We start from the raw sequence: 24,005 nt of genomic DNA, 5'->3' as shown, positions 1-24,005 counted from the left end.
CCTTTTGGGAAATATCTTCGACATCTTGATTTTCATAGACGGTCAGCCCAAATTTGGTGCAACATGATGACACCGGTAGATTCGGTCCATATTTTATAAGCAGTCAATTAAAGAATCAAAAGCACACCTATTTGTCACGTTTCATGTAGGGCCCCGCCCCCGTATAGAGCGCAAGCATATGAGGTCCGATCGGCTTACCGGAGACTATCTTGAAAGTACCTTATTTAATTTCACATATTGTTCGATTTTTTTTACTTCTATGGTAGCAACAACTGACAGTTAATCGGGGCCGGGAAAATGACAACAAAAACATCGGCGCTAGCACGATGCGACTGACCAGAACATTAGGGGGAGGGGCGCGGCACCGACTGGGTTCGACCAGTCGCTTCTCGCTTCTCTCTCGCCGCCGGCGCGCGTTAGGAATTATCATCAAAGTCAGCACCGTCCGCAAACATCCGCTGATTTTTTAGAGATTTTTTGCAAAATTTGTCTATACTTACGCGCCGAGTTTGTTCGTCAACAATGACGGAAAGCGCAAAATTAAACTTATTCTTATGTTATCAACTGAACTTCGCGGCTCGCGTTCTGCACCAAGTCAGAGACAGAGACTATGAATTTCCCAAGTGATTCAAAGCTTTATTTTTTTTTTAACATTTGAATACATATTGTTGAAGGAAGCCAGTTTTTTTTTTCCAATGGCTCTCTCTCCGCAAGCCAAGAAATTTCTCCCTGGACCTCCCCAAGCCGAAAAAATTCATAGGCCTTGACGCTCCCGCAGACGACACGCTAAATGTCGTCGAGTAAACCCTGTTGACGACCGTCAGAAATGGATAACCTTTTTGGACAGACAGACTGCCCCTGTGGCTTGTAGCTATGGGGCTGTGATGAGATGATGATGAGAAACCCTGTTTGGAACAATATTGGACGTTGTGTTCATTATTCAAGATAACGTTACAGATAAAAAAATCATCAAAATTTATTTGTACCTTCTTGCATGTCTTGACTTATCCTGTGTCAACATCTGCAACTTAATCAGTTTACCCTTCCAGGTAGAAATGCTAGACTAAACCATGTGAAGGTAACATTCTGTATTTGCTTGCAAATATTACCTTTCTAGTTTGAATCTATTTTGGGAAAAACTCGTCTCTACTGGTCAATCTGAAATAGAGGGACCCAAATGCATTTATTGAGAAACGTAACCAAAGATAAATTATAACTATAAGAACAAACAGAACTGTGGCTTCCAATGAATTCATTTCATGTTGTTGATTCAGCCCATAGGTGTGAGTACTATCGACCTCCTGTAAACGGAGCTACAGCATGTGACACATGGCTATATGGGCAATTCTGCACCATACTTTGTAACCATCTGTACGAGTTCGCAACAAGCCCAGCTCAACTCTATGTCTGTGGTGCATCAGGAGACTGGAGTACATTCCCACCTGGCTACTCACTTCCCTGGCCAGACTGCTCGGGTATGTTGAAACTTGTGCTAACGTTACCATACGCCACACAATTTTCTTATTTCTCATTCTCAATTATTAATTGTCCTTTATTGCACATGGGATAATATAAGTTGACAATGATATATGATTGGGTTTTATTGTTATACAGAGCGACGGGATCCAAATGAAGTGAACAAAGGTTTGGAATCACAGTATTTTGTGGGTAACTGCCACGACAATACTACACAACTCCAAATCAAGGAGCAGTTCCTGCAAATCCTACAAGGTTCAATATTCGGCATGCTGGGAGCTTGTATGGACGCTCATGGGAACGATGCTTGCCTTGTGGAAAATGTTGTGGTCTACTGTGGTGAAGTAAATGACACAATAACAAGGCATAAGCGTGACCTTCTGAGTAGGGGGTTCAACCAAGTGGCAAGGATTAGCTACAATGTGGCGGTGCAAGTCTTAAACAAAACTGATGTAAGTTGGGAAAAACAAGATAGCTGAATTCATGCACAATTCTCTTCGGCATTACCAATACGATAATGATGACATTTTGAAAATAAATTTGATATACTGTCTTGGTGAGGGCAATTACTAGAGCATGTACATTATGAGAAATTAGTGAGAAATTCACCTTAGTATATTTTTATTGCTGTATATTATGAATTCCTAACGCAAACTCAGCTCATAAATCAAAGTAATGTCATAAATAGGCTATGCCTTTGCAAAAAGTAATTATGATACATAGTGTCTTGCACATATTCCAGTTAAAACATATAGATGGCAGTTTTTGAATGTACCAATATGAAGTAGAGTTGTCAATCCTCTATTCTCACTTCTACAAGATAATTTCCTTCTAAATTCCATGTTTGAATCCGCCAATCACTTAGGATGACGACCTAGGCCTTCAAAACTACAATCACATCAAGAACACCATTGAAGAAATTGCACTGTCTGTTGAACGAGAAACACATCTGGGCAGTCTGCAGATCAACCTTGACAACACCATCATCGCCCCTGATACAGAGTTCTTCCATGCTGAGGAAACAAAGCCAGTGTGTGCAAATGGAACCTTCCTGAGGACTGTTGGAACGAGAGATCTGTGCAGTGAGTTTATGTTGTGAAGTGAATTTACAAAATGGATAAAGTGACACACGAAACTGCCAAATATTCATTTTAAAAATATGTCTGCCTTTCAACTGATAATATTAAGGTGTGTGAAACTTACAGTAATTTGGTTTATTTTAGTGAAGAAGTTTTATACTCGACCATCTACAGTCTGTTTTTAACCCGTAGTAGCAATAATATGTTTCTTTTACAGTCAACTGTGCGCTGGGAAGTTTCTACAATGTTTCAACTGGTGAATGTGATCTCTGTCTACCCGGCTCTTACCAAGACGAGGAAGCTCAGCTTGAGTGTAAATCTTGTGATGTGGGATACTGGACTGTGGGTAACCACGCAACCAACTACACAGAGTGTAAAGGTAACTTACATGTAACATTGTGTTAAATTATGAATGGCAGTTTCAAACATGTGAAAACTCACAGGTCAACTCTGTGTGACTCATCTTACAAATGAATACAGCTTACATGTGCAGGATATGAATTGATGTAATGCCTTAATGTACACGAAAATATTTGTCCTCAATAGTAATTGCTGAAAATTTCTATTTGGGTGTGAGAATAACTTTCAAAAACTAAAGCGTGATAGCAAAACATATGAGAATGAGTAATTGCAACAAGAAGAAAGTAAAGCATTTATACCCTAATGCACAGGGGCTACTTTTCCTCACAGTCAGGTGCGGTAATGAGCCGCAGTCCACAAGAGACCAACTCAAAACAAAAGAACTAAAATAAAACTAGTGGATGCTAGATATCAAAGTTTTTTTTTAAATTTCAAATCCATAATTAGATGAAAAAGAAGGCTCATCCATCAGCGTGGTATAATGTTTTTCTATATTTGTCCGTAGCTCAAGTGGCTGCATTTGTTGTAGTATTAGAAAATAATTGGGAAGGCATCTCTGGAATCTTTTAATTGTTACACATAGGCCTTCAATTAAGTGTATTTTAGTAATTGTCAATGTAGCACCATTTTTTGGTGGAGGATGGAAGGAGCGAAATATAGTTCGTTGCGATCTTGCAGAGTTATTTATAAAAAATCTCAAGAGGCAATCGGTTTCTAATTTAATTTACTGAGTTTCATGTAAAACGTTTTATTCTTTCAGAAATCTGCAAACCAGGAACATACTCAACAACAGGTCTTGCTGCATGCAAAGAATGTCCAAAGGGGTCCTATCAGTCATATCCCCGTCAGCAAACATGTCAACCATGCCCACAACACACGACAACATTTTCTCCCGGTGCTACTTCACAAGACAGCTGTCAAAGTAATTCCTTTATTCCGTATCATGTACAGTTCACTAAAATATCAATTAGAAAAAAAAGAACTAATTTTGACTGATGACTGGTATACATAGACTATTTCGCACATAAATGATGAATTATCTATGTTGTACAGTCACCTTCATGCATCGCACATGGACTTTCTTATTTACACGCCCTCTATAAATGCACACAAGCATGTCCATATTCTTTTGTAAAACTAATGACACAAGTATGGGATAGATTTAATCCATATTGTCATAGAAACTACTTTTAGTATACATCTTATCATTGCCATTGCAGTGGTCTGTGCAGCTGGATCCTTTTCTGCTTCTGGTGTTGAGCCATGTAAGCCTTGCCCAAAGGGAACATATCAGCCAGACAAAAGGAAGAAGAACTGCATTAAGTGTCCTGGGACGCAATCTACTGTCACCATTGGTGCCACATCTGCTGTACAATGTGTTGGTAAGGAATGAACCCTTTTTGCCCTGAAAATAGTGTTTGAAATGAAATAGAACTGAGGATATCACTTTCAGCAATCCTAGGGATACATTGCATAACCTGATAATTCATTTGATATATTGGTTTAGTCATTGGAATAGTTAACAGTTTGTTAACGTTACATCCTTTATTTAAGACGATTAAGTTTACTTATCCAAGTCTTCAAAGACTCTTTTTGGTATTATGGTAACTGAATATGAAATAAAGACACTTAGACAGGCAAGTAAAGACTAAATAAAGGAAGTGTATATATTAGCTTAACACACTTTTACATATGTGATGAAATGGAAAGGTATTTTCTGAAGTCCGTTTTCCTTTTCAAATTTCAGATGTCATTAGAAAGATCTCTTGAAGATATGTCCGAAAAATTGAGATTGTGCAAACTATATTGTTCCTTTCAGACATAGATGACTGTCAGAGCAATCCGTGTTTGAATTGGGCCACTTGTGTTGATGGGAAAGACTCCTACACATGCACATGTCGACCTGGCTTCACAGGTGTCTTGTGTGAAACTGATATCGATGATTGCTCTACAAATCCGTGTGGCTTTAATGCTACTTGCCTAGACAGGGGTAAGTAAAATGACTTAGGTCGTGATTGCTTCCTTGGTTCGTTGCATTTCAGGTCCACTGTGAAACTATCTGAGCTTAGACTGGCAGTTATTGTATACAATCAAGTACATCTTTTGGATGTTCTTGTATTATTGGAGTCATGCAAGGGGATTTTTCTGCCCATTGCAGTCTTTTAAAATTGAACAGGATATGCCTGTTGCTATTCTAGAAATCTACATACAGACAAACTTTAAATTTAATCATTGCCATTATTCAACGTGTGCTAATCAGTGCCATGCATGTAGTATACAGTCTTATAAGTGTATTGTCATTTCATCCAATTTTAACATGGGTAAAAAAAAAACTTTCTTGATAAAAGGAATGTTGTTGATCATTTACTAACACAACAGTTACTGTGTGGCTAAATAAGAAACAGATTATTGCATGAATTACTTCAGAATAAAGCAGCAACAACATTCTTCTCTGAATTAACCCATCTCTCTACTACTGGCACCTCTCTTACACAGTGAATGCAGTTGACTGTGTGTGTCCTCATGGCTACTTTGGTGATAAATGCCAATATGAAAAAGATGAGTGCAGTTCAAGTCCCTGCCTCAACAATGCAACCTGTTTTGATGAGGTGTGTTCAACTTTTCTGCTGTATTTTTATTAACTGGTTAAAAATCATAACAACTTAGTACATACAAATGGTATCACCGTAACTGTAAGTACTGCAACTTATGATTGATGGGGAATCTTGGCATAGCTTTGAGCCAAATTGTAGAATTGTAGAAACCGCATGTCTGAGTTCCTTTTTTCTTTAGTATGACCAAATGTTAATTGGCCGAATGCTACCGTATTCTCAGATTAATTTAGTCAAGACCTTTGATTACAGTTTGGTATCATTCTAGCTCAGATATATTGATTCTGATGTGTTGGTTTTTCAGGATGATGGTTTCCGCTGTTTCTGTGCTGATGGCTATTCCGGAAGGTTCTGTGAAACAGAAATAGATGAATGCCTGACTGCTCCCTGTTTAAATGGTGGAACATGCGTAGATCACATTAGTCGTTACAATTGTAGGTGTAAACCTGGCTTCCTTGGCTTCAAATGTGAACTCAACTTGAATGAATGTGCATCGACACCTTGCCAGAATGGAGGAAGGTATGTCTCTTAAATTTTTCTATTTATCTATCTAACTAGTAGCAATAGAGACTAACGATAAACGATAATATCATACCTTGAGTATCAAAGTTGTAAAATTAAAGCTTCTGGGAAAATTGTTCATTTTGTACATAAATTTCCATTGATCATGCTACAATGTTGAGAAGACAGTGTTGACTTATACTATGTAACAATATCTACGAAAAACCTTTTAGAAACTACAATGCATATTATTCTTTTATATTTTTCAGTTGTGTTGATGGGGATGGCATTTTTGTGTGCAACTGTCCTGACGGATTTGTAGGTAGTCTCTGTGAAACCAACGTCGACGAGTGTGTGCAAAACTTCTGTCAGAATGGAGCAGTGTGTGCTGATGGTGTCAATGGCTACGACTGCATCTGCCCTCCATCCTATTCTGGGGTATTCTGTGAAACAAGTAGGTCTCAGTTCTAAATTTCTGATTATTGAATACTGGTGCATCTAGATTTCTTTTTACACGTTTTTTTTTCTTCTTGCATGAATCGCATAAGCAGTTACACAAATAGGTATTCGGTCAAGTACAGACATTCAAACTGCACTGCAATCATACCATTTATGCTTTTGATAATTATTGGAAGATATGTAACACAGAATCTATAGTATAGGAAAACATCTAAAGCCTAAATGTACATTGATTGTAGATACCTAATTCAAAATATGGCTTAACTATTGTCACATTTGATATCAGCTGCAGTATCTATATATATCTAGACGCATACGACTCAATTTTTTTGTTCAAAACAGGCAGTTCCTTGCATTCTGTCATAGTTGGGCATTTTGAATATTACAAGTATTTAACACTTTTGATTTAAAATATATTCTTCTTCTTTTAGAAATGTCTTCAGACTTTGACATGAGCTTCATCTGGGGAACATTGGCAGACTACAGCATCGTCAACATGGACAAGGACCTTCAGGCCTTTACTATCGCTTTCTGGATGGAAACCAGTGACGACATCAATGCAGGAACTGTATTTTCTTACGCCACACAAAATGAGATGGGAAATGTTACTGACAATGCATTAACCGTAACTGACTACAACAGCTTCAAGCTGCACGTCAACAATGAAGAAGTGTTTACTGCCATTAGTCCCAATGATGGTGAATGGCACCATATAGCAGTAACATGGTCCAATGAAGGTAAATTATGGCACATTTCCATATCCAATGATAAAATCAATTTGGAGACATAAAAAACAATAGAAATTATGGCACATTTCCATATCAAATGACAAAATCAAATTAGGAGACATCAAAAAGCAATGTCTTTATCATGCTATAAATGGCAAAGGTCAATGCTTTGAACCTTTATCCTTACGAAAGGTATAAATTGCACTCCGTTGACATGTTACCCACGTAGAGATCATCACATGGGTTTTCTAAAAGAGCAGTTTATCTTGCATTATAATGATTTATAGCCTGCAACAGAATATCTATGGTTGTTGAGCTCCGGTTGTAGGTCTTAGAATGGCAGGCATTCATTTCCTCAAATTATACGGTATGAACTTCAAAATATCACTCAAGATATAACCTATGATTTATAGATGGCAGCTGGAGAGCTTATCAGGATGGAAGACGCATTGGCAACGGTACTAATCTACAAACCGGGTTTGTCATTCCTGGTGGTGGTAAACTTGTAATCGGTCAAGAGCAAGATGACATTGGAGGAAGATTTGGACCTGACGAAGTTTTTATTGGTGACCTTAGCAGGTAGGTTGTCATTCTGACACTGTAGTGCAAATAAGTAGCGTAGTAATGATATCCTAAGCGATCCTTGCAGAGAGAGCTGTCAAAGCATGGAAAGACATGTGTAGATATATTGTAAACTTAGTGCACATCATGTCCACGGTGCAGGTTGATACTACCTACATGTGTTTGCATTCTTGTAGTGCTAAGATTCATATCAAGAGGAATTTAACATCTTGTTATTTCTACTTATATTTTTCCCAGGTTGAACTTATGGGATTATGAGCTTTCAGAAGAGGACATCTACTCCATGGCAAGTAATTGCCACAACTCAACTGGAAATGTCAAGGCATGGCCTGACTTCATCGCTGGCCTGGAAGGGAGAGTCAAGTTGAGCAACTCATCTTCCTTCTGTGATGGTAAAGTTATACTGTTTATTTTCGCTTTAAATTACAGTTGCTTTGAGATGTTAAAAAAAAATTCATTTACTTATTTCTTGCTAAATACTTTGCTTTATAATGAGAGGCTGTCTTCAAGGTATGTGCATTTTACACTATTTCAAATAAGATCTATAATTGAATATGATTTATTTATTGGTTTGCAAGATATATAGACTGCAGTATGATTTCAGAGATTAGCTTTTACAAACTTAAGATCAGCATTACAAACATGATGATTCCCATTCACTATGCACTGACAAGCAACATTAAGGATGAACACTATATTTCCAGAGTGCAATCCCCTGTTAAATCAAGGTGGTTTTGTACCAAATAGGTCTAGAAGACTGCTCGGTTGATTTCTGTAACAATGGAGGTACCTGCATCGACAAAGTCAACGGTTCCTCGTGTGACTGTCCATCTGGCTATACCGGTGACCTGTGTGACACGATGATTCACGGCTGTCACCCCAATCCTTGCCTGAATGGAAAATGTGTCTACCACAGCGAACAAAATACAACAGCCTGTGCTTGCAGTCCTGGATTTACAGGTAAATATGTTGAAATATATCAGCTATTTATTTAGAAGGGTATACTTATGTAATATAAAGTTAACATATGCTTACTTCAGATTTGTCCCTCAAGTTCAGCATGTCACTGCAACTGGACGTGTGGATTGTAAGGAAAGGTTCCCGATGAATTGCAATTATGAAACCATGGAATTTTGACCTTGTAATACCTCAAAATATATCATGTATCATGAAATAATATTCTGGCGATATATATACAAAACAATTAAGGACAGCAGGGGAAATCGTTTGTTTTCATTTTACAACATACAGGTTGATTTAGCATAAAATATCAGTCGGTGGTTAAGGTTACACAAATTCCAGATTATCAGCAAATAACACGTAATCGATAACGCTAGTTCATCCTTTTCCACAGGTAATCTATATCCGTTGTTTAGAAAAGGGTATTTTAAGGTTATCAAGTTAGACGTGGTTTTAAACTGCTTTGTTGTGGAAATGGTGCAATTCAAAACCACCATTTGTCGACTTGATATCCTTAAATGCCATATTTAAGCTCCAACTAGCTAAAGATTACCCCGCGGATAAAAGTTAACTAGCGATATATGCTCTGTATTTTATCTCAAAATTAAGCACAATATGTACCAAATGGTGGACGCTGATGACTTTTGGTTTTGTTTAATTGACTAACAGTGAATATTATTTGCAACTCTGACTTTCAAGGCACTGCTTGTGAGACGCCCATTGACTTCTGCAACCCTGATCCATGTCTGAATGGAGGAGTTTGCCATAACGGAGACAGCGACTACCAATGCAGCTGTCGACATGGATTCATCGGTCATCTTTGTGAGATAGGTATGGTGCACATTGCTTAATCAATGTTCTTTAACGTTTCCATGTGGATTTTGGTGGGGAAAAGATTGTCAAGCTGCACAATGCTGTATCATTACAATACTGTATGATGATTTAGTTGCACATTATAATTACTTTTGCGAAGACCTTCAAAATTATGTTTGAAAATATAAACTGATAAAAGCTATGGCAACGAGTGTATTATTTGTGTAATTAATGAAATATTACTTACATGCCATAGGAAAAAGTTAGCATCATTTGGCGGTACAGTGTCTGAGGTTATGTAAATACAGTAACATTATATTGTTTTAGCTGTCACCTGCTCAGCACCTCTAATTCATCAACATGCATCAATTCAACCTTTGAATTCTGAATACGCCGTGGGATCACATGTAACTTACTCCTGTGCTGCTGGCTATGAACTCCTTGGTCCCCACACCCATACATGTACACACAACGGAGTCTGGAGTGGGCAAGAGACCGTCTGTGCAGGTAATTGTCTGAGGATTATGCATCTCTGCTGTATAGCATTGTTATGTGCGCTTATTATTTTACTGCATTCAACTTACAAATATATCATTACTGTATTGTCCGGGATGATGATGATGATGTGTGCCGGTTGCTTCTCTTGCACGGCACTTGGACCATTCATGTGTCATTTGTGTGTGTTTGTGTGAGTGGGTGTCTGTGCGTGTGCCTGTGCACATATTTCATACTCTTACATAGTCCTTTGCATTTAGACATAGATGAATGCAAGATAAACCATCACAACTGCGCTCAACATTGCTGGAACACTGATGGCAGCTTCTATTGTGCATGTGATCCTGGCTACACTTTGTCAACAGACAATGCTACTTGTACGGGTAAGACTTCCTTCTCAACATATTTGTTATAAATGACTATCAGACAGTAGCGAATTTACATCTTGAAATCATAACGATAACAAGTATAAAGCTTAACGTTAACAAATCCAGTCATTTACCAGCAACAATTGAAGGTATTTTAGCAGCTAAACAAATTGTTTGGAAGTCTTGAAAATAACTGATCATGAAGAGTCATTTCTGTTAATTTGTACTACTTATCAATATAGTATTAATATGACTAAACTAAGATATAAGCGTATGATTAGAAAAATCACAATCACACTGTTCGTACACTTATTCTATAGTGTATATTTTACATATCCTAAAGATGGAATCTTTACGATGTTTAGATATTGATGAATGCTCTTTGCCGGAGCTCTTCGGCATAAATGGTGGATGTGACCACCACTGCCATAACACACCAGGCAGCTACTTCTGCACTTGTGACGATGGGTACGAAAAAACAGTGACTGGTGGCAGATGCATTGGTAAGATTAGCGAAACTTATTCATACATTTGAGTGTCAAATATTTTAAGTAATCAAATAATTATGTAATTGCCTTTGTCTTAAAGTATATGGATTTGAGTGTGTGCAAGGATAAAAAGCTTTTTACTGCCTGTTGGTTACATACGTTTTACCATAAAGGTATCTAAAACTCACAGACGACCCATTTTGTATTTTGATTGCCCCAGATAAGGATGAATGTGTCACAAACAATACGTGCAGCCAGCTATGCCTTAACCACGCTGGAGGGTATTCATGTGAATGTGAAGCGGGGTATGAGCCACTTGGTGACGGGGAATTCTGCAAAGGTATATTTTCATTCTCGTCAAATTTTTAACGTTGTATGCAAAATGTAGGTACCATCTATTGTATCATCATAATGATTTGTTCTCATGCTCCATGTTACAGGTAGCAGGGTCAGTTTGTAGCAGCATTAAGCTGAATACCCATATCAAATTAAAGCCATTTTCATACATATTTTTATTCATCAATTTAGATCGCTACCACTGTGCAGTATATATATATATATATATATATATATATATATATATATATATATATATATATAGAGAGAGAGAGAGAGAGAGAGAGAGAGAGAGAGATATTGTAACGAACGACTGATATATATATAGTCTTTCATTACAATATGCACTAAAATTACCGAAGTACTACTTCTTAGTATTTTCAAATGTGTAATGCATTCCCTTTGAATTAACAGATGTAATTTGACCGAATAACTGATTGTAAAATTTCTTGCAACAGCTATTCAGTGTCCAGAACCTGTGCATCCACAAAACGCGGACGTTTCTACCACCCAAGTTGTTCAGGGGGCCTTCCACTACGGTGACACAGCTTCCATCACCTGTAGTCCTGGCCACAAGCTGGTAGGTTCCCCTGTGATTACCTGTGACGAAACTGGCCAGTGGAGCAACTCTTATACCTACTGCAAAGGTAAGAATTTTTTTTTACCAGATAACCACTACAACGAATTTTTCTTTTAAATGAACCTATCCTTCAGCTGATCATGTAAGTGCCTTTTGTTTCACACACAGCAAAACAAGTAATACTAAATAACAGTACATGTACATGTATTTACTAATAGCTTTAGTTCAGTCCGATGCAAGCCTAGTGCACACAGAAGTAGTCAATCCGATTCATAGAAGACATAACCGTCATGTATTCGATGATGAGTAACGCAATCAAATGTATGTTTATAAGTTTTCAATGAAAACTGTTTACAATTATTTTACCTATAGGGGTATGGTTTTGGATGGATAAGGAAAATCTTTCTAATTGTTTGTATAAGATGATTATGTAGTGGTCCAGTTTTGAACTGTTTTCAGCCATGACAGAAACAACTTGTAGCTGCGCATGCATAGAATAGATTACACGACTTGGATCAGAAAACCGGGAAAAAACATGTTTTAAGGAGTGTTATTTACAGGTATATGCAATACTTAACAATTTGCTCCATTTAACAAAACCTCTGACAAAATTATGACAATGTGTTTCAGAGGTGCTGTGTTCTTCGATTGGCAACATTGAGAACGGAACAGTCACAATTGATAAACTGAATGTTGGAGGCACTGCACAACTCTCGTGTAATGCTGGATACATTCTGTTTGGTCAGCCTACATTGTCCTGTTTGCAAGAGGGGGTTTGGAACCATCCTACTCCCTACTGCATAGGTAAGGTTGAAATGGATTGTTCTCTTTATCCACCAACATGCATGCCGTTGACTTTTTTTTTCAAAATCACAGCAATGAAATAGGCAGTCCATTCCACATTTTCTTTGTTTTCAACAGAGTACGACTGTGTGCCACCAGCCCCACCTGCTAATGGTGACATCATCGGCAGACAGTACACAACCGGGAGCCGAGTGAGGGTGCAGTGCAATGATGGCTTTGCAACAACTGAAAGTGCAGTGCTCATTTGTCAGGATGACCACACCTGGTCTGCCCCTGTACCTGACTGCCTGCCAGTAAACACTAGTGCTAGCCAGCCTACCTTGCACTAGTAACCTGGTTTTGCTGCATGTGTGTATTCATTCATAGATTATCATGAGTTGTTTGTTTTTGTAGTATAGCTACTTTTGCGTGTTGAGGTGTTGAAGTTAGATCAGAAACGTAAAAACGGTCTTTGGATCAAATGTCTATTAACTGCATTTTTTGCAACAGAATTGCCCACAATAAGTCATATGACATCATTTAAATTAGTATTCTGCTTACTTGTACTATTGCGTGTTTTGATAAGCACCAGTTTGGCCCTTTTTAGGTTTGGAACAATATGTACATAGAGCTTGCGCTATCGTGTTGTTGATTTAAGAATATATAAACCAACCTTAAAGCAAAGTAAAAGCAGCATTAAAAGTATGGTCCATCTTCCAATGCTACAATAAGCGTATATTCAAAAGCATGTTATTTTCTAAACCCAGCTATCTTTCAAGCAACACCATATTATCAACTGAAGCATTAATTTGCCATGTGAAACAATTATCTCATAAATGATAATACTCGTGGTACTCGATATGTACATGCTCATATAATTTTCTTCTAATCATTCAACTTGTAGAACCACTGTCTTTCAAATGATATTGCATCGTTTATACAAAGCTGCCAATCGTGGCTATTGAGAAAGAACATTTAATGTTTAATGCTTTCATTCTGTTGAATTGTATTCAATCCATGCAGAACGTATTATTGTGATTATTGATGGCTATTTGTATCTAAAGTCGAAAATACATACAAAATAAATATATCACTTGTGTAGAGTCATTTCCAACATTCTGTATGACATAAATGTATTCATATGAAAATACCATCTAAGGAATGGAAGATCTTGCATACATACACCCAACCCATTGAATATCATAACATATTCACCAGAAAATGATTTAGGATCTATTACATAATAACCATACCCCACTCCAATCCAGCAAGGAAAAAAGACAACTTAAGTGGACTTCAGTTTTGAAAATAAGCATGTGGCTTCTTGTGATATGCAGCTTGATACATATGCAGGTTAGGTCCCTTACAATAGCTTAAATGGGTACAGGAAAGCCTTATTTTCACGTTTAGGATCCCGGTAATTATATGTTATGACCAGACCAGACAGATAAATCCTGATGACATAAACTTTGTACTTAACGTTGCTATTATTTAGCACCTATGCAGTGATGTCTTGGTTGAGAAAGTTTACCTGGTACAACTTACACTTCCATTCATGTTTGAAATCTAAAGACAAAAGATAAGAAATTGAAGTATGACTGGACAAAACAAAGCTTCAAGGACACCTAATCCAGAAAGTAGGCAATAAAATAGTTGTACGTCACTTAATGTGATACATTAGATGACAGTTATGTGTATGTATATGTACGGCGCTATGTACTCAACCTGATTGCTTTAACTTAACTATACTTCGCTTTCTGCGATTTGACAACAAGGCAAAATGGCTCGAGCGCAAGGAACATGTAAACTTGCAGCCATAAGGAAGGTGTGGATAATGTTCATCGCCCAGCCAAAGTTCTACATACCAGGTGCTGATCCGACGGTAGATGAGCTGCTGATTGCCTTCCGCGGACGATGTCCTTCTGGCAGTACATAAAGAGCAAGCTAGCAAAATACAGCACGAAAATTTTAGTAATAATAAAGTTTATTGCAAATTCTTGCCCGTGGGCTAATTGCAGGTAACACGAGAGATTCAGACATAAAACATAAATAATACAAAACAATATCAAAGGTGTCTACTCTAGTCTAAAACTAGTAAAATGGTAACTCAGTGTCCACTTATCCCCACAAAGGAACGGTGTAGACTGCCTCCTGCAGAAACGTCTTTAGCCTTGCAGAGGGGTGTAAAATCTAAATCTGGGCATTCGCGGAAGTGCGGCTGCAAGGCGTCCTGTTGAGACAGAGGGAGGCTGATCATAAGATCCGACAGTGCTGTACGTTCTGTGACAACAATGTCTTACAAGACCACTCCATTCCTATCCAAGTATCCGATAATGCATGTTTGTTCTAGTGTTGACAAGTTCCGAGTCATAAATTTCCAGTGCAAGAGAAATTGTCATTTCATTTTACTTGCAATGAATCAAATTTGGGACTGACAAGGAGATGGATTTAACCTTCCGTTTCATGCCTCTTCATTAGAAAACAACAACATCGAAATGTATGATTTATATGTAAATCTTTGTAATATGTCCTTCTATTCTACACTATTGATAAAGGTGTCTGAAACTAGTTTGAGATGATATCAGAAAAATGCCATTAGTACACTGATATCTAGACTTGTCTAGATGTTAATGATACTGAAAACATATTGTTTGATACTGAAAACATATTGATCTGTTTGGCCAGAATTGTATACCAGCTTCTAGAAAAAGTGTATCATTACAAGGCAAAATAGTTTCAATAATATGTCATTAGTTTATTCAATATTCAGTTTTGTACTATTCCAATTGTAATAATGAGATATTGGATGGCATGGGAAATGTTCTACAAGTTATAATACACAAATGCTGCTTCATGTATCTATATGGATGTAATATGCATATCCACGATATGCATATCATATATTGAAACAATTAAAGGCATATGTTTTCGGCAGTGGTCCGTAACTGTAATTTTCCAGTAGATGTGTATCAATACTAGTACAATGTACATGTGGTTCAGAAATTGGTTATAAAATGTTATGTTGAAACATTTATAACAATTTCAATGAAGTGTAGACCAATGTTCCATGCTCCAATAAACAAATGAGATATTGAACTTCAAACTATAAATAAAAACGCACAGGCATTGATAGATTTTATTGTCTGCTTAAAAAAAATGGCATGGTTACCAAGGTAACGATTCAAACGGTTTTTGTATACCTTGAGACGTTTAACGTTTAATTACCAGAGTAATTTAAAGTACTTAAAATACAATGTGGCGTTGGGTTGCATATTTGCACATCGCATTGTATACGAAATGACATCATTCTTGTGCACGTCTCGGCGGGATGGAGAAATTTTGTTAACTCAGCTCTTCTTTCCCGAAAAGAAAGACCAAGCCACCTGTACGGTTTCGCGAGAATGATCTTATGAAGAAACTCGACAGGATCAGATTAACTTGCTCGGGGCTTCGGCCTCTGGTGACCTTACCTCACCAATCCGCAGTGTATCTTTTTCTATTAAATTATTGCTTAAGATGTATACAAAAACAACCCTGTGTAATTCTAAAGCCACTCAAAAATTGACAACCCAACCTGTGGAAAGAGTCACGCCTCCCTGCCTGCACAAAGATGCAGGGGGGGGGGGTAAAGATTCCGACCATGGTCCGTAGACGTGGTTGGATTCATCACAACTAGACAAGAAAAACAGGGCCGAACATGCCCCTGTCTAGCGCGGGAACCTGAAACAGGAAACGCTGTGAAAGAAAACAACAAAACGTGAATTGTGATGCGAAACAACACTTCCATAAGTCACAAAAGCGACCTACAGAGACTATGAAGTCTCAAGAAAATACTGTGCATAACATAACAATGGACAAAAAATAACTCGCCCCGCTAAGGAAGGAAAACACCGCTTCAATTAGGGCAGTTAAGGGAAAGACGATGCTGGGAAGGTCAGTGCCCAGATGTTGTGTTTGCTTTCACTGAGAACTGCCGCCTTGTGATTTCTAGGGAAAATGCCATTGTATTTCGGGAGGAAGCGGCATATAACTTGTCTATTCGTTTTGTCTGACCCCTTCCCCTTTGACGTCTGTGAAGAAAGGCCAGCAGACCTACTTCTGCTCCTCATGTTCAAGCTAACAAAAATTCTGAAACGCTATTCCATGCTACCTTTAACCGATTTCCACCAAATGATTTTGCCCTATAATCAAAACACTTCTTTTATCAGCACCCCTTGGAATGTAGAGGATATTTTGTTAGCATTAAATGCTGCAGCTACAATCCAAATAATGGAATGATCAGATTATGAATTTTCTGAGGGATTGCGCGAACGAACTGAATGTAGCCTTTTCTTTTAGAGATTCTCTAGATCCGATTTCACTTGATTATAGGCTAGGATGTCTTCATTGACTGAATTTTCATCAATTACAGTTTTGAGTTTTCATATTTTCAATTTTGGCTGCTTTCTTTGCCTGGTACTGTCTGGAGAACTCTAGTATTCTATATGGCACATGTCTATGCTTGATTTTATCTATTCTTCTATGATCTTAAGACTCCTGAGACAAACTCTACATCTTCTAAATGACTAAAATAAACAAATTTAAAGAGCTCAGTGTCAGCTCTACCGCCATACCGCCATCCACGACCACAAGGTACACAATCCATATGTCCTCCACGGAGCAGTTGGGTCATGATTATTTAGCCAATTTCATACCTTTATAAAGTAATTTTCTTTTCTTTGTACTGTTTGGGGCATATGTTACAGTGTTCATCCATCACAATAATGGTAATTATGATAATGTAAGACACAATCAAGTGTAAGTTTGATTAGTACTGCGAGGCCTCTGCTACAATTGGTATGAAGGTCTATAAGCATCGGTGAAATGTATATCATGAAGAAATATATTATGTATTTTTTTTACATATAATAGTATTGAACCTCTTTGATGGAGGGGTCCTCGAACGTTGACAGATGTACGGGAGAAGCTCATGTTAATGGTAAATTTATTTTGATGCTATTTACTTTGATGAGACTTGCTTGTTATGTTCAAGTCAACAGTAATAGTAATAAAACCTTTGTAAACAACCCTGTACACAAGAAATGTACTCTTCATTCCTTTTTATTGACCTTGCTGGAGTTATCACACTGATTCTGTATAACATGTAGGTACTCGTGGGCACACTTCTCAATGTCGTATCGCGAACACCTGTGAGACAAGGCAAATATGCAAATTTATAAAAGAAATTGTGGTTATTCCAAAGCCATTTTACAATACTGTCTATAAACGCAAAAGTTGAAACTCTTATAAAAAAGTATATTTAATAAAGATATAAATTGTCAAAACACCCACCTGGTTCTATAGCAGGTCCACTTCCACTGGGTAGTGGTCACTTACAGCCTCTGCCTGAAATACAGTTTGGATATTGAAAATGTTAATCATTTTCAGAAGTGATTCGGTTGACACGTCATACAGGCCTACTGCAAATTTGGATATACTGTCGTTAATCCAAGGTCACATCGCACTGGACATTTGGGCAAATATTTCGATTACAACAAAGTCACAGAATGTCAAAATTGCCAATAGAGCTAAAAATCAAATGTCCTGTTACTTCGGAGAGCACTCGGTGACCTAAAAATATAGAATTTTCCATGCAAACCGTACATTCATCATACTATTTCCCAATACGTGTCAATTTAGAGCTCAAGGCCACCTGCTATGATGCGTAACTTGTCACAGAATTTACAAACAGGCTGAGACGGATCCATGTGCGTACAGGAGTCTACGAAATTTACTGTAACAAGCGGATTTTGTACGACACAAGCATGGCTATCTCAAGAATGCATTCAGGTTTGCGATCGTTCAAGGTTCGTGCAACGAATGTAACCCTGCCCAATGTGTGTAATTTTTTCTCGAAAATAACGGTGTCAATAACTCGTTTTCCATACAAATTCACGGAAATATTTGGAAAACATTTTAAAGTGAATGTCATTTATTGACAGAATACAATACAGTGTACTAACAGCAACAGTTAAAGATGTTCTGCAAATTGTTTAAAAGGAACGCTTGCTTTCAAAATGACTAAAGCGAACCTCATGGTGTTTACATAATGTTCGTCTGTTTACCTCGCAATTGCAATGCAAGTGCCTGGAAAAGTCGTAGACGCTTGCGCTGTGAGGAAGAACACTTCCCTTCAGGGTAGGTCCGGAGACAACAATTCTGAAAGAAATGATGGCCACAGAATAAAAATTTTTATTGATGACATTCTATACAGAGTGCAAAATATTTAAGATAAAGCGAAAAAATACAAGATGGGTAAAAAAACAAGATGGCAAAAGTTTTAGAATAGACACTATAAACGCCGTAACAAGATTTGAATTGACGACGTGGCATCACAACTTGTATGAAAGAATGACATTCATTCCTGTATTAAAGAAGCCAACTAGTGTCACGTGTAGAAAAAGGGACACTAAGCTGGCAACTACATTCATGGCTTCCATATCGGTGCCATTTTTACAACTATCGATGCCATTTTTACAACTATCCAAAGTTTTACTTCTGCAATTATAGTCATGGCTACCATCCCGGTGTCACTTCCTCAAGTGTGATTATGCACATTATTAGGCTATATATAACACAATATGTTTGCCTATTTTGGTATATTTGACCATCCCCAAGAGGAAAAAATGTACCATGGTGTACAAGTATTGTGACAATTTGTAGATTCAACAGAAAGTTTAAGGCCTCAAAGAAGCATTTGCGTGATGTTTAGGTGGATCATTCTATTTTTGGTCTTAGTCTTAGTCTTGTTAGGAAAAACAAAATAATGAAATGGCTGTATACACACCTGTCGTACGCACAGTTGGTTGATGTTACAGTTGTATCGGCGTCATGGCCTATCAGCCAATCGTAGGTCCGATATCTGGTCCAGAGGCTGATGCTGTCCCAATGGCTAGGGCGAACGTAGTTGCAGTCGGCGTTGAAATCGCCCATGATCATGATATCCTAGATACAAAGAAGCTCCAGGATTAAAATCATAATGAGTTTGAAAGAGTGATTTACAACCATTTCAGACATTTAAAATATTCTACTTGTCTAGAAGTTTTGCAGCAGGCAGAAGATCCCATCAATGCCTTGGAGGTCACGAGACTAGGTAGGTAGAGCATTTGAACATATTTAAGTAATCATCATCACGGGCAGGTTGCCAGGACCCCCCCCCCATTAAACATACGTATTATGATGACATTTAATTTGAGATGACTTATAAGAAAGTCAAGATTATAAGCTATTTCTTTTAGACCTAGATCAGAAATATCTCACCCAGAGTGTATACATTTAATAAGATTGGGTAAGGAATGCCTAAGAATCAAGTAAAGAAAGTCCTTCCCGCACCGGATGGTGCATAGCGCATCGCCCATATCCGTTTTTGTGGCCTTGGGCCATACAACTTTGCGCAATAAGTACAGCAGGGGCTTAGTCTACAGTTGGTGGTGTGATGCCAAACAAATACTTTATGAGAGTCACAGAAACAAAGAAAAGGTTTATAAGACCGGACTTTTTTGACAAATATAAGAAAAGGTTTATAAGGTTTGAGCCGTATACAGACCGTGATGCGCCACCTGGACACGATGCTCTCCCTCACAGTATCCAGAGCCTGGATCTCTTCTACAGCATGGTCGGGTGACGTGTGGATTGCCACAAGAACAAAGTCGTGCACAGCTGGAAAATGGGCGATAGAGTTTAAAGTTAGTCGAGCTTTTGAGGTGCGCATAATATGTATTTTCATGCTTTTACCTTGGGGTAATGTGAAACCCCCAGCCCTGGTCGTTCTTTGTGCATTGTAAAAAATTGAAGGCCAAAAATCAAGTGTTAAAATTCCTCTTGATTACACATGTATCGCTTCATATTGATTAATAGATTTAAGACAGTTATGTACGCATGTGTAATTGATATGATCAGTATTTTTTGTGTGATTGTACAATGTGTACTATTATACAAAGTTTAAAAAGTACCTTGTTAAAATGGAGGCTTTCTGAATTGCCTGAAAGTTCTCAAAATCAATCCATTTGTTTTGTCGGTTATGTTGTCGTGTATTTTCCTTGGATTTTTGGAATTGATCGACTTAATTAGTAAGTGGCGGAGGTTTACCCTTACCAGTTCGAGATGAGGAGAATCGGACGATGAACGGTTCCCGCTCAAATGTGTCAGTCCCCAGGGCTTCGTTTCCGTCGTCATAGTGGTACGAGCTGGTCACCGTGAGGCCAACGTCCGTCCTGTATAGTGGGGTGGGAAACCCAACACCTGAGTAACTATCAGCAATCGGTATGTGTCAACCTTTGTCTGTGTTTGTACAAAACACGACTCTAGATATCATGAAGAGCTGCCCAAGTCATACTGACCCCTACTCCACAGACGACTCACACACAAGTCTCGACTTAGTTTTGCACTCACGAGACTAGGTGAGTGACTAGGTCAATCCGTGAACAGCATGAACTGATAGCCATCAAAAATTTGTACGTACGTGTGTTTACCATCAAAATATGTCACTGTTAGAAGATAATTTTCTATTAACGACCCTGGATGAAATTTCAATCACTATTCCATTATATTGACCTTGATGATTGCGAGGTAACCTAAAGTTTCACAGATCAAATTTAGGTTGTGGTGAGATCGCCGTCTCGTGGAGTGGGGAAAACAGGTTACATACACATTGCTGACAATGTCTAATAGATTAAACATCTGTTAATTTTCTTGAGTTGATATTTTTTACGTATCTTTATGATGGAAATAGCCAGCTAAGAATGAAAAAAATTAAGTATTATTATGATAAGGCTAAAATACAATTCAAAACAACAGTATGTGATCCTGCGATTACAGTTAATAATGCACTTTTTCAGCCTTATTAACCAGGTCTCTGATCATTTCCATGTTAATTTGTCTACTATTATATTCATGACAACACGACTAACCTGTAGAAGAAGGCATACTGCTCCTTGCTTGTCGTCCTGCCCAGCCGGTCACTGATAACCATACCGTAGTTCGCATGGCCGGCACTAAGTGATAAGCAGCCACGTGTATGGGAAAATATGTAAATGATAAGATTTTATGGGGAAAATATATTAATGATAAAATTCTTCAAACACTGTTGCTTTTAACAGTCATCAGGATACATATTATCACTTTTAACTTCACGGAATTCCGGAAGGTAAATATATTGTTTTTGCTCAGTTTTTTCGTCTTTTCCAAACAAATAAGGTCAACGACCTGGACCAGACGGCTGTTACCATGGTTACCGGTAGCCGGCACACTGTCGTGTTTGGTTACTTAATGTAGCAAATGGCTTAGCATAGAGCTGGAGGGGCTCAGGTCACTAAATATAAAATTAATGTGTTTGCCCAGGCAGGGGTAAGAATAAACAGTAGTTAATTAGTGTTAGACTATAACATTCGAATGTAGACATTATATTTTTTACTTGTAAATTCCACTTTTTTCAAAGTTAATTTAGATCATCTATTCAAAATGTTTTATTTTTCCAAGGATGCAGAAACATGTAAGGTGCGGAGAAAAACATTCATAGACCATGTCAACAAAAATACTATTTTATCTGTACCTATTGACCCTGTTGAGTAAATCCACAATGGCTGTACCAGTCGAATCACGGACCTCCTGGATCAAGAGAATGTCGTAACGCTGGCAGATCTAGGTAAAGATGTAAACATATGCATTTTAAGACAAAATGGAGAAAGATACACAATTCATACGTTCAGACATGATTTTAGTCTAAGGCCACACGAATTTTGTTTGTTGCTTCTCTGATTCGGCTGTCCATTTTTTTTTCAATTTTCAACAACAAAAGTTCTGAAAGAAAGAAACACCTCCTCAGGTTTTTTTATTTTATTATTTAAGCCGTATATAATGACCTCATCGGACCTTTTGATTTTTTTACGTCCTGTCCTTCCAATGTTTTATGAAAATATTCGAGAAGCAACAAATAAATTTGGTGTGGCCTAATCACTATTTACATTGAACATATATACTGAAGTTGGAACACCATCAATACAATGTCTTGTTGTTTTCTAATAATAACCAACTTATCTTTGTTTTTAGTACAAAATGAAACGTAGGGTGGGAAAGCGCCATTTGGCTAACTAATTGATGTCCTTGGGTCATGGTACAGGGAGGTACGGTTTACCTTTGAAAAAAGACGTATAAATATGGAACAACCGAAGGCATGAATGTGCGAATAGATGAAGGAAAAAATAAATGGCTTACCCGAACAAGCATGTCCGCTATTTCCGGCTGAGCCATTTTTGATGTACCGAAAATCTGTATGTTGAAGGCTCCAATCTTCAAACCATCAACACTGTATAGTGTGTTCAGGCTCAAAGACAGAGCCAATATAAGAGAGCACAGCATCATGCCTAATGAAGAAATGTGAATTGAAGACTGGCCATATTCTGTAAAAAGATCGTGATCTTGCAGAATCGGCAGAGATTGTAAAATATCGCGATCAGAATCTCTACACGTCAAGTACAATTTATTAGTGCAACATATGATTCTAATACATGCAGCAGAAATCCCAATGATTCCTCGACAAAAACACATTTAGAAAGACAATTCTGCTAGATCACAATGTGTACCTTAGGTATACCTCATCCTAGATACCAATTTTACCATATGTAAGTGAATGCTTGAGACATCGGAGTAAACGTATGTGTGTATCATCAAGATGGCACTGTTAATTCATGAGAAAAAAAGAATTGTTGCAGTACGCATAAGTCCAAACTTAATATACATAGGGACGGTATCTAATATTATTGAATTAGCACACCTTCGCGCATTTGTATGATCACCATATGGTACTAATACAAAAGGATTAATGTGAACACCTATATTCTAAACAGATTTCAGTGTTACATTAATAATATCTGGAACGATTGGTATTAGCAAATTTGTTCACGGTCCTAACAAGCATCATCTAAAAGCATTGAACATCGCACCTCTATATGGAATATGGTAGATTCGATGACACAACTGGAGAGCGGTGATCCTCGTCCGCCTGCTGAAAGCTGGACACTGGAAAAATACCGTATCAACGTGCAAACATGGCCTGATCAAACATTATTACTGACGTAAGGTTCACATTTGTCTTGTGATTAAGTCGAAGTCGTTTCATGTAGTGTTGACTGCGGTAGGTTTTAACCGAAGTCCTGCTCTCAAACTCCGTGCAAAAAAATGTCACATGAAAGAGCAAATTTCCGATGAAAAAAAAAAGTTCTGCTGCACTGGCACAACAGGTGTTAACACAGTATTGCATGTTGACAAAATATACAGCCTTGGCCACTTGCATGTCACAGCATCAGCATTTTTAAAAACATCTTGCTGCGAAACGTCGAGAAACGGGAG

The 24,005-nt window shown here is 37.8% G+C and overlaps 2 protein-coding genes across 2 annotated transcripts in view; one reads left to right on the top strand and one right to left on the bottom strand.

The window, feature by feature from the left end:
* LOC118427698 (sushi, von Willebrand factor type A, EGF and pentraxin domain-containing protein 1-like) overlaps window positions 1-13,382 on the top strand; it is a 42,616-nt gene extending 29,234 nt beyond the window's left edge. The window contains exons 11-32 of the mRNA XM_035837600.1: window positions 1,275-1,475; window positions 1,615-1,928; window positions 2,342-2,558; window positions 2,773-2,934; window positions 3,676-3,837; window positions 4,136-4,297; window positions 4,735-4,905; window positions 5,412-5,524; window positions 5,832-6,046; window positions 6,298-6,482; window positions 6,919-7,224; window positions 7,629-7,794; window positions 8,035-8,189; window positions 8,545-8,757; window positions 9,457-9,588; window positions 9,898-10,077; window positions 10,326-10,448; window positions 10,799-10,936; window positions 11,142-11,261; window positions 11,716-11,904; window positions 12,468-12,641; window positions 12,759-13,382. Coding sequence (XP_035693493.1) covers window positions 1,275-1,475; window positions 1,615-1,928; window positions 2,342-2,558; window positions 2,773-2,934; window positions 3,676-3,837; window positions 4,136-4,297; window positions 4,735-4,905; window positions 5,412-5,524; window positions 5,832-6,046; window positions 6,298-6,482; window positions 6,919-7,224; window positions 7,629-7,794; window positions 8,035-8,189; window positions 8,545-8,757; window positions 9,457-9,588; window positions 9,898-10,077; window positions 10,326-10,448; window positions 10,799-10,936; window positions 11,142-11,261; window positions 11,716-11,904; window positions 12,468-12,641; window positions 12,759-12,970 — 4,010 coding nt within the window. The 3' untranslated portion in view covers window positions 12,971-13,382. The remainder of the gene's footprint in view (window positions 1-1,274; window positions 1,476-1,614; window positions 1,929-2,341; window positions 2,559-2,772; window positions 2,935-3,675; window positions 3,838-4,135; window positions 4,298-4,734; window positions 4,906-5,411; window positions 5,525-5,831; window positions 6,047-6,297; window positions 6,483-6,918; window positions 7,225-7,628; window positions 7,795-8,034; window positions 8,190-8,544; window positions 8,758-9,456; window positions 9,589-9,897; window positions 10,078-10,325; window positions 10,449-10,798; window positions 10,937-11,141; window positions 11,262-11,715; window positions 11,905-12,467; window positions 12,642-12,758) is intronic.
* A 4,339-nt stretch (window positions 13,383-17,721) lies between these two features.
* Window positions 17,722-23,795, bottom strand: LOC118427705 (deoxyribonuclease-1-like). The gene is made up of 10 exons (XM_035837613.1): window positions 23,600-23,795; window positions 22,872-23,020; window positions 22,210-22,298; window positions 21,569-21,652; window positions 20,754-20,872; window positions 20,206-20,318; window positions 19,447-19,604; window positions 18,725-18,818; window positions 17,952-18,005; window positions 17,722-17,807 (listed from the first exon to the last, which is right to left on the bottom strand). The coding sequence occupies exons 2-9, from the start codon at window positions 23,016-23,018 to the stop codon at window positions 17,958-17,960; spliced, it is 852 nt and encodes a 283-aa protein (XP_035693506.1). The 5' UTR covers window positions 23,019-23,020; window positions 23,600-23,795; the 3' UTR covers window positions 17,722-17,807; window positions 17,952-17,957.
* Between the last annotated feature and the right edge of the window lie 210 nt (window positions 23,796-24,005).

Source organism: Branchiostoma floridae, chromosome 12 (assembly GCF_000003815.2).
Source record: "Branchiostoma floridae strain S238N-H82 chromosome 12, Bfl_VNyyK, whole genome shotgun sequence".
In the NCBI taxonomy this organism is placed as follows: domain Eukaryota; kingdom Metazoa; phylum Chordata; class Leptocardii; order Amphioxiformes; family Branchiostomatidae; genus Branchiostoma; species Branchiostoma floridae.
Note: the sequence above shows the minus strand (reverse complement) of the source record. Positions and strands in the feature narration are given on the sequence as shown.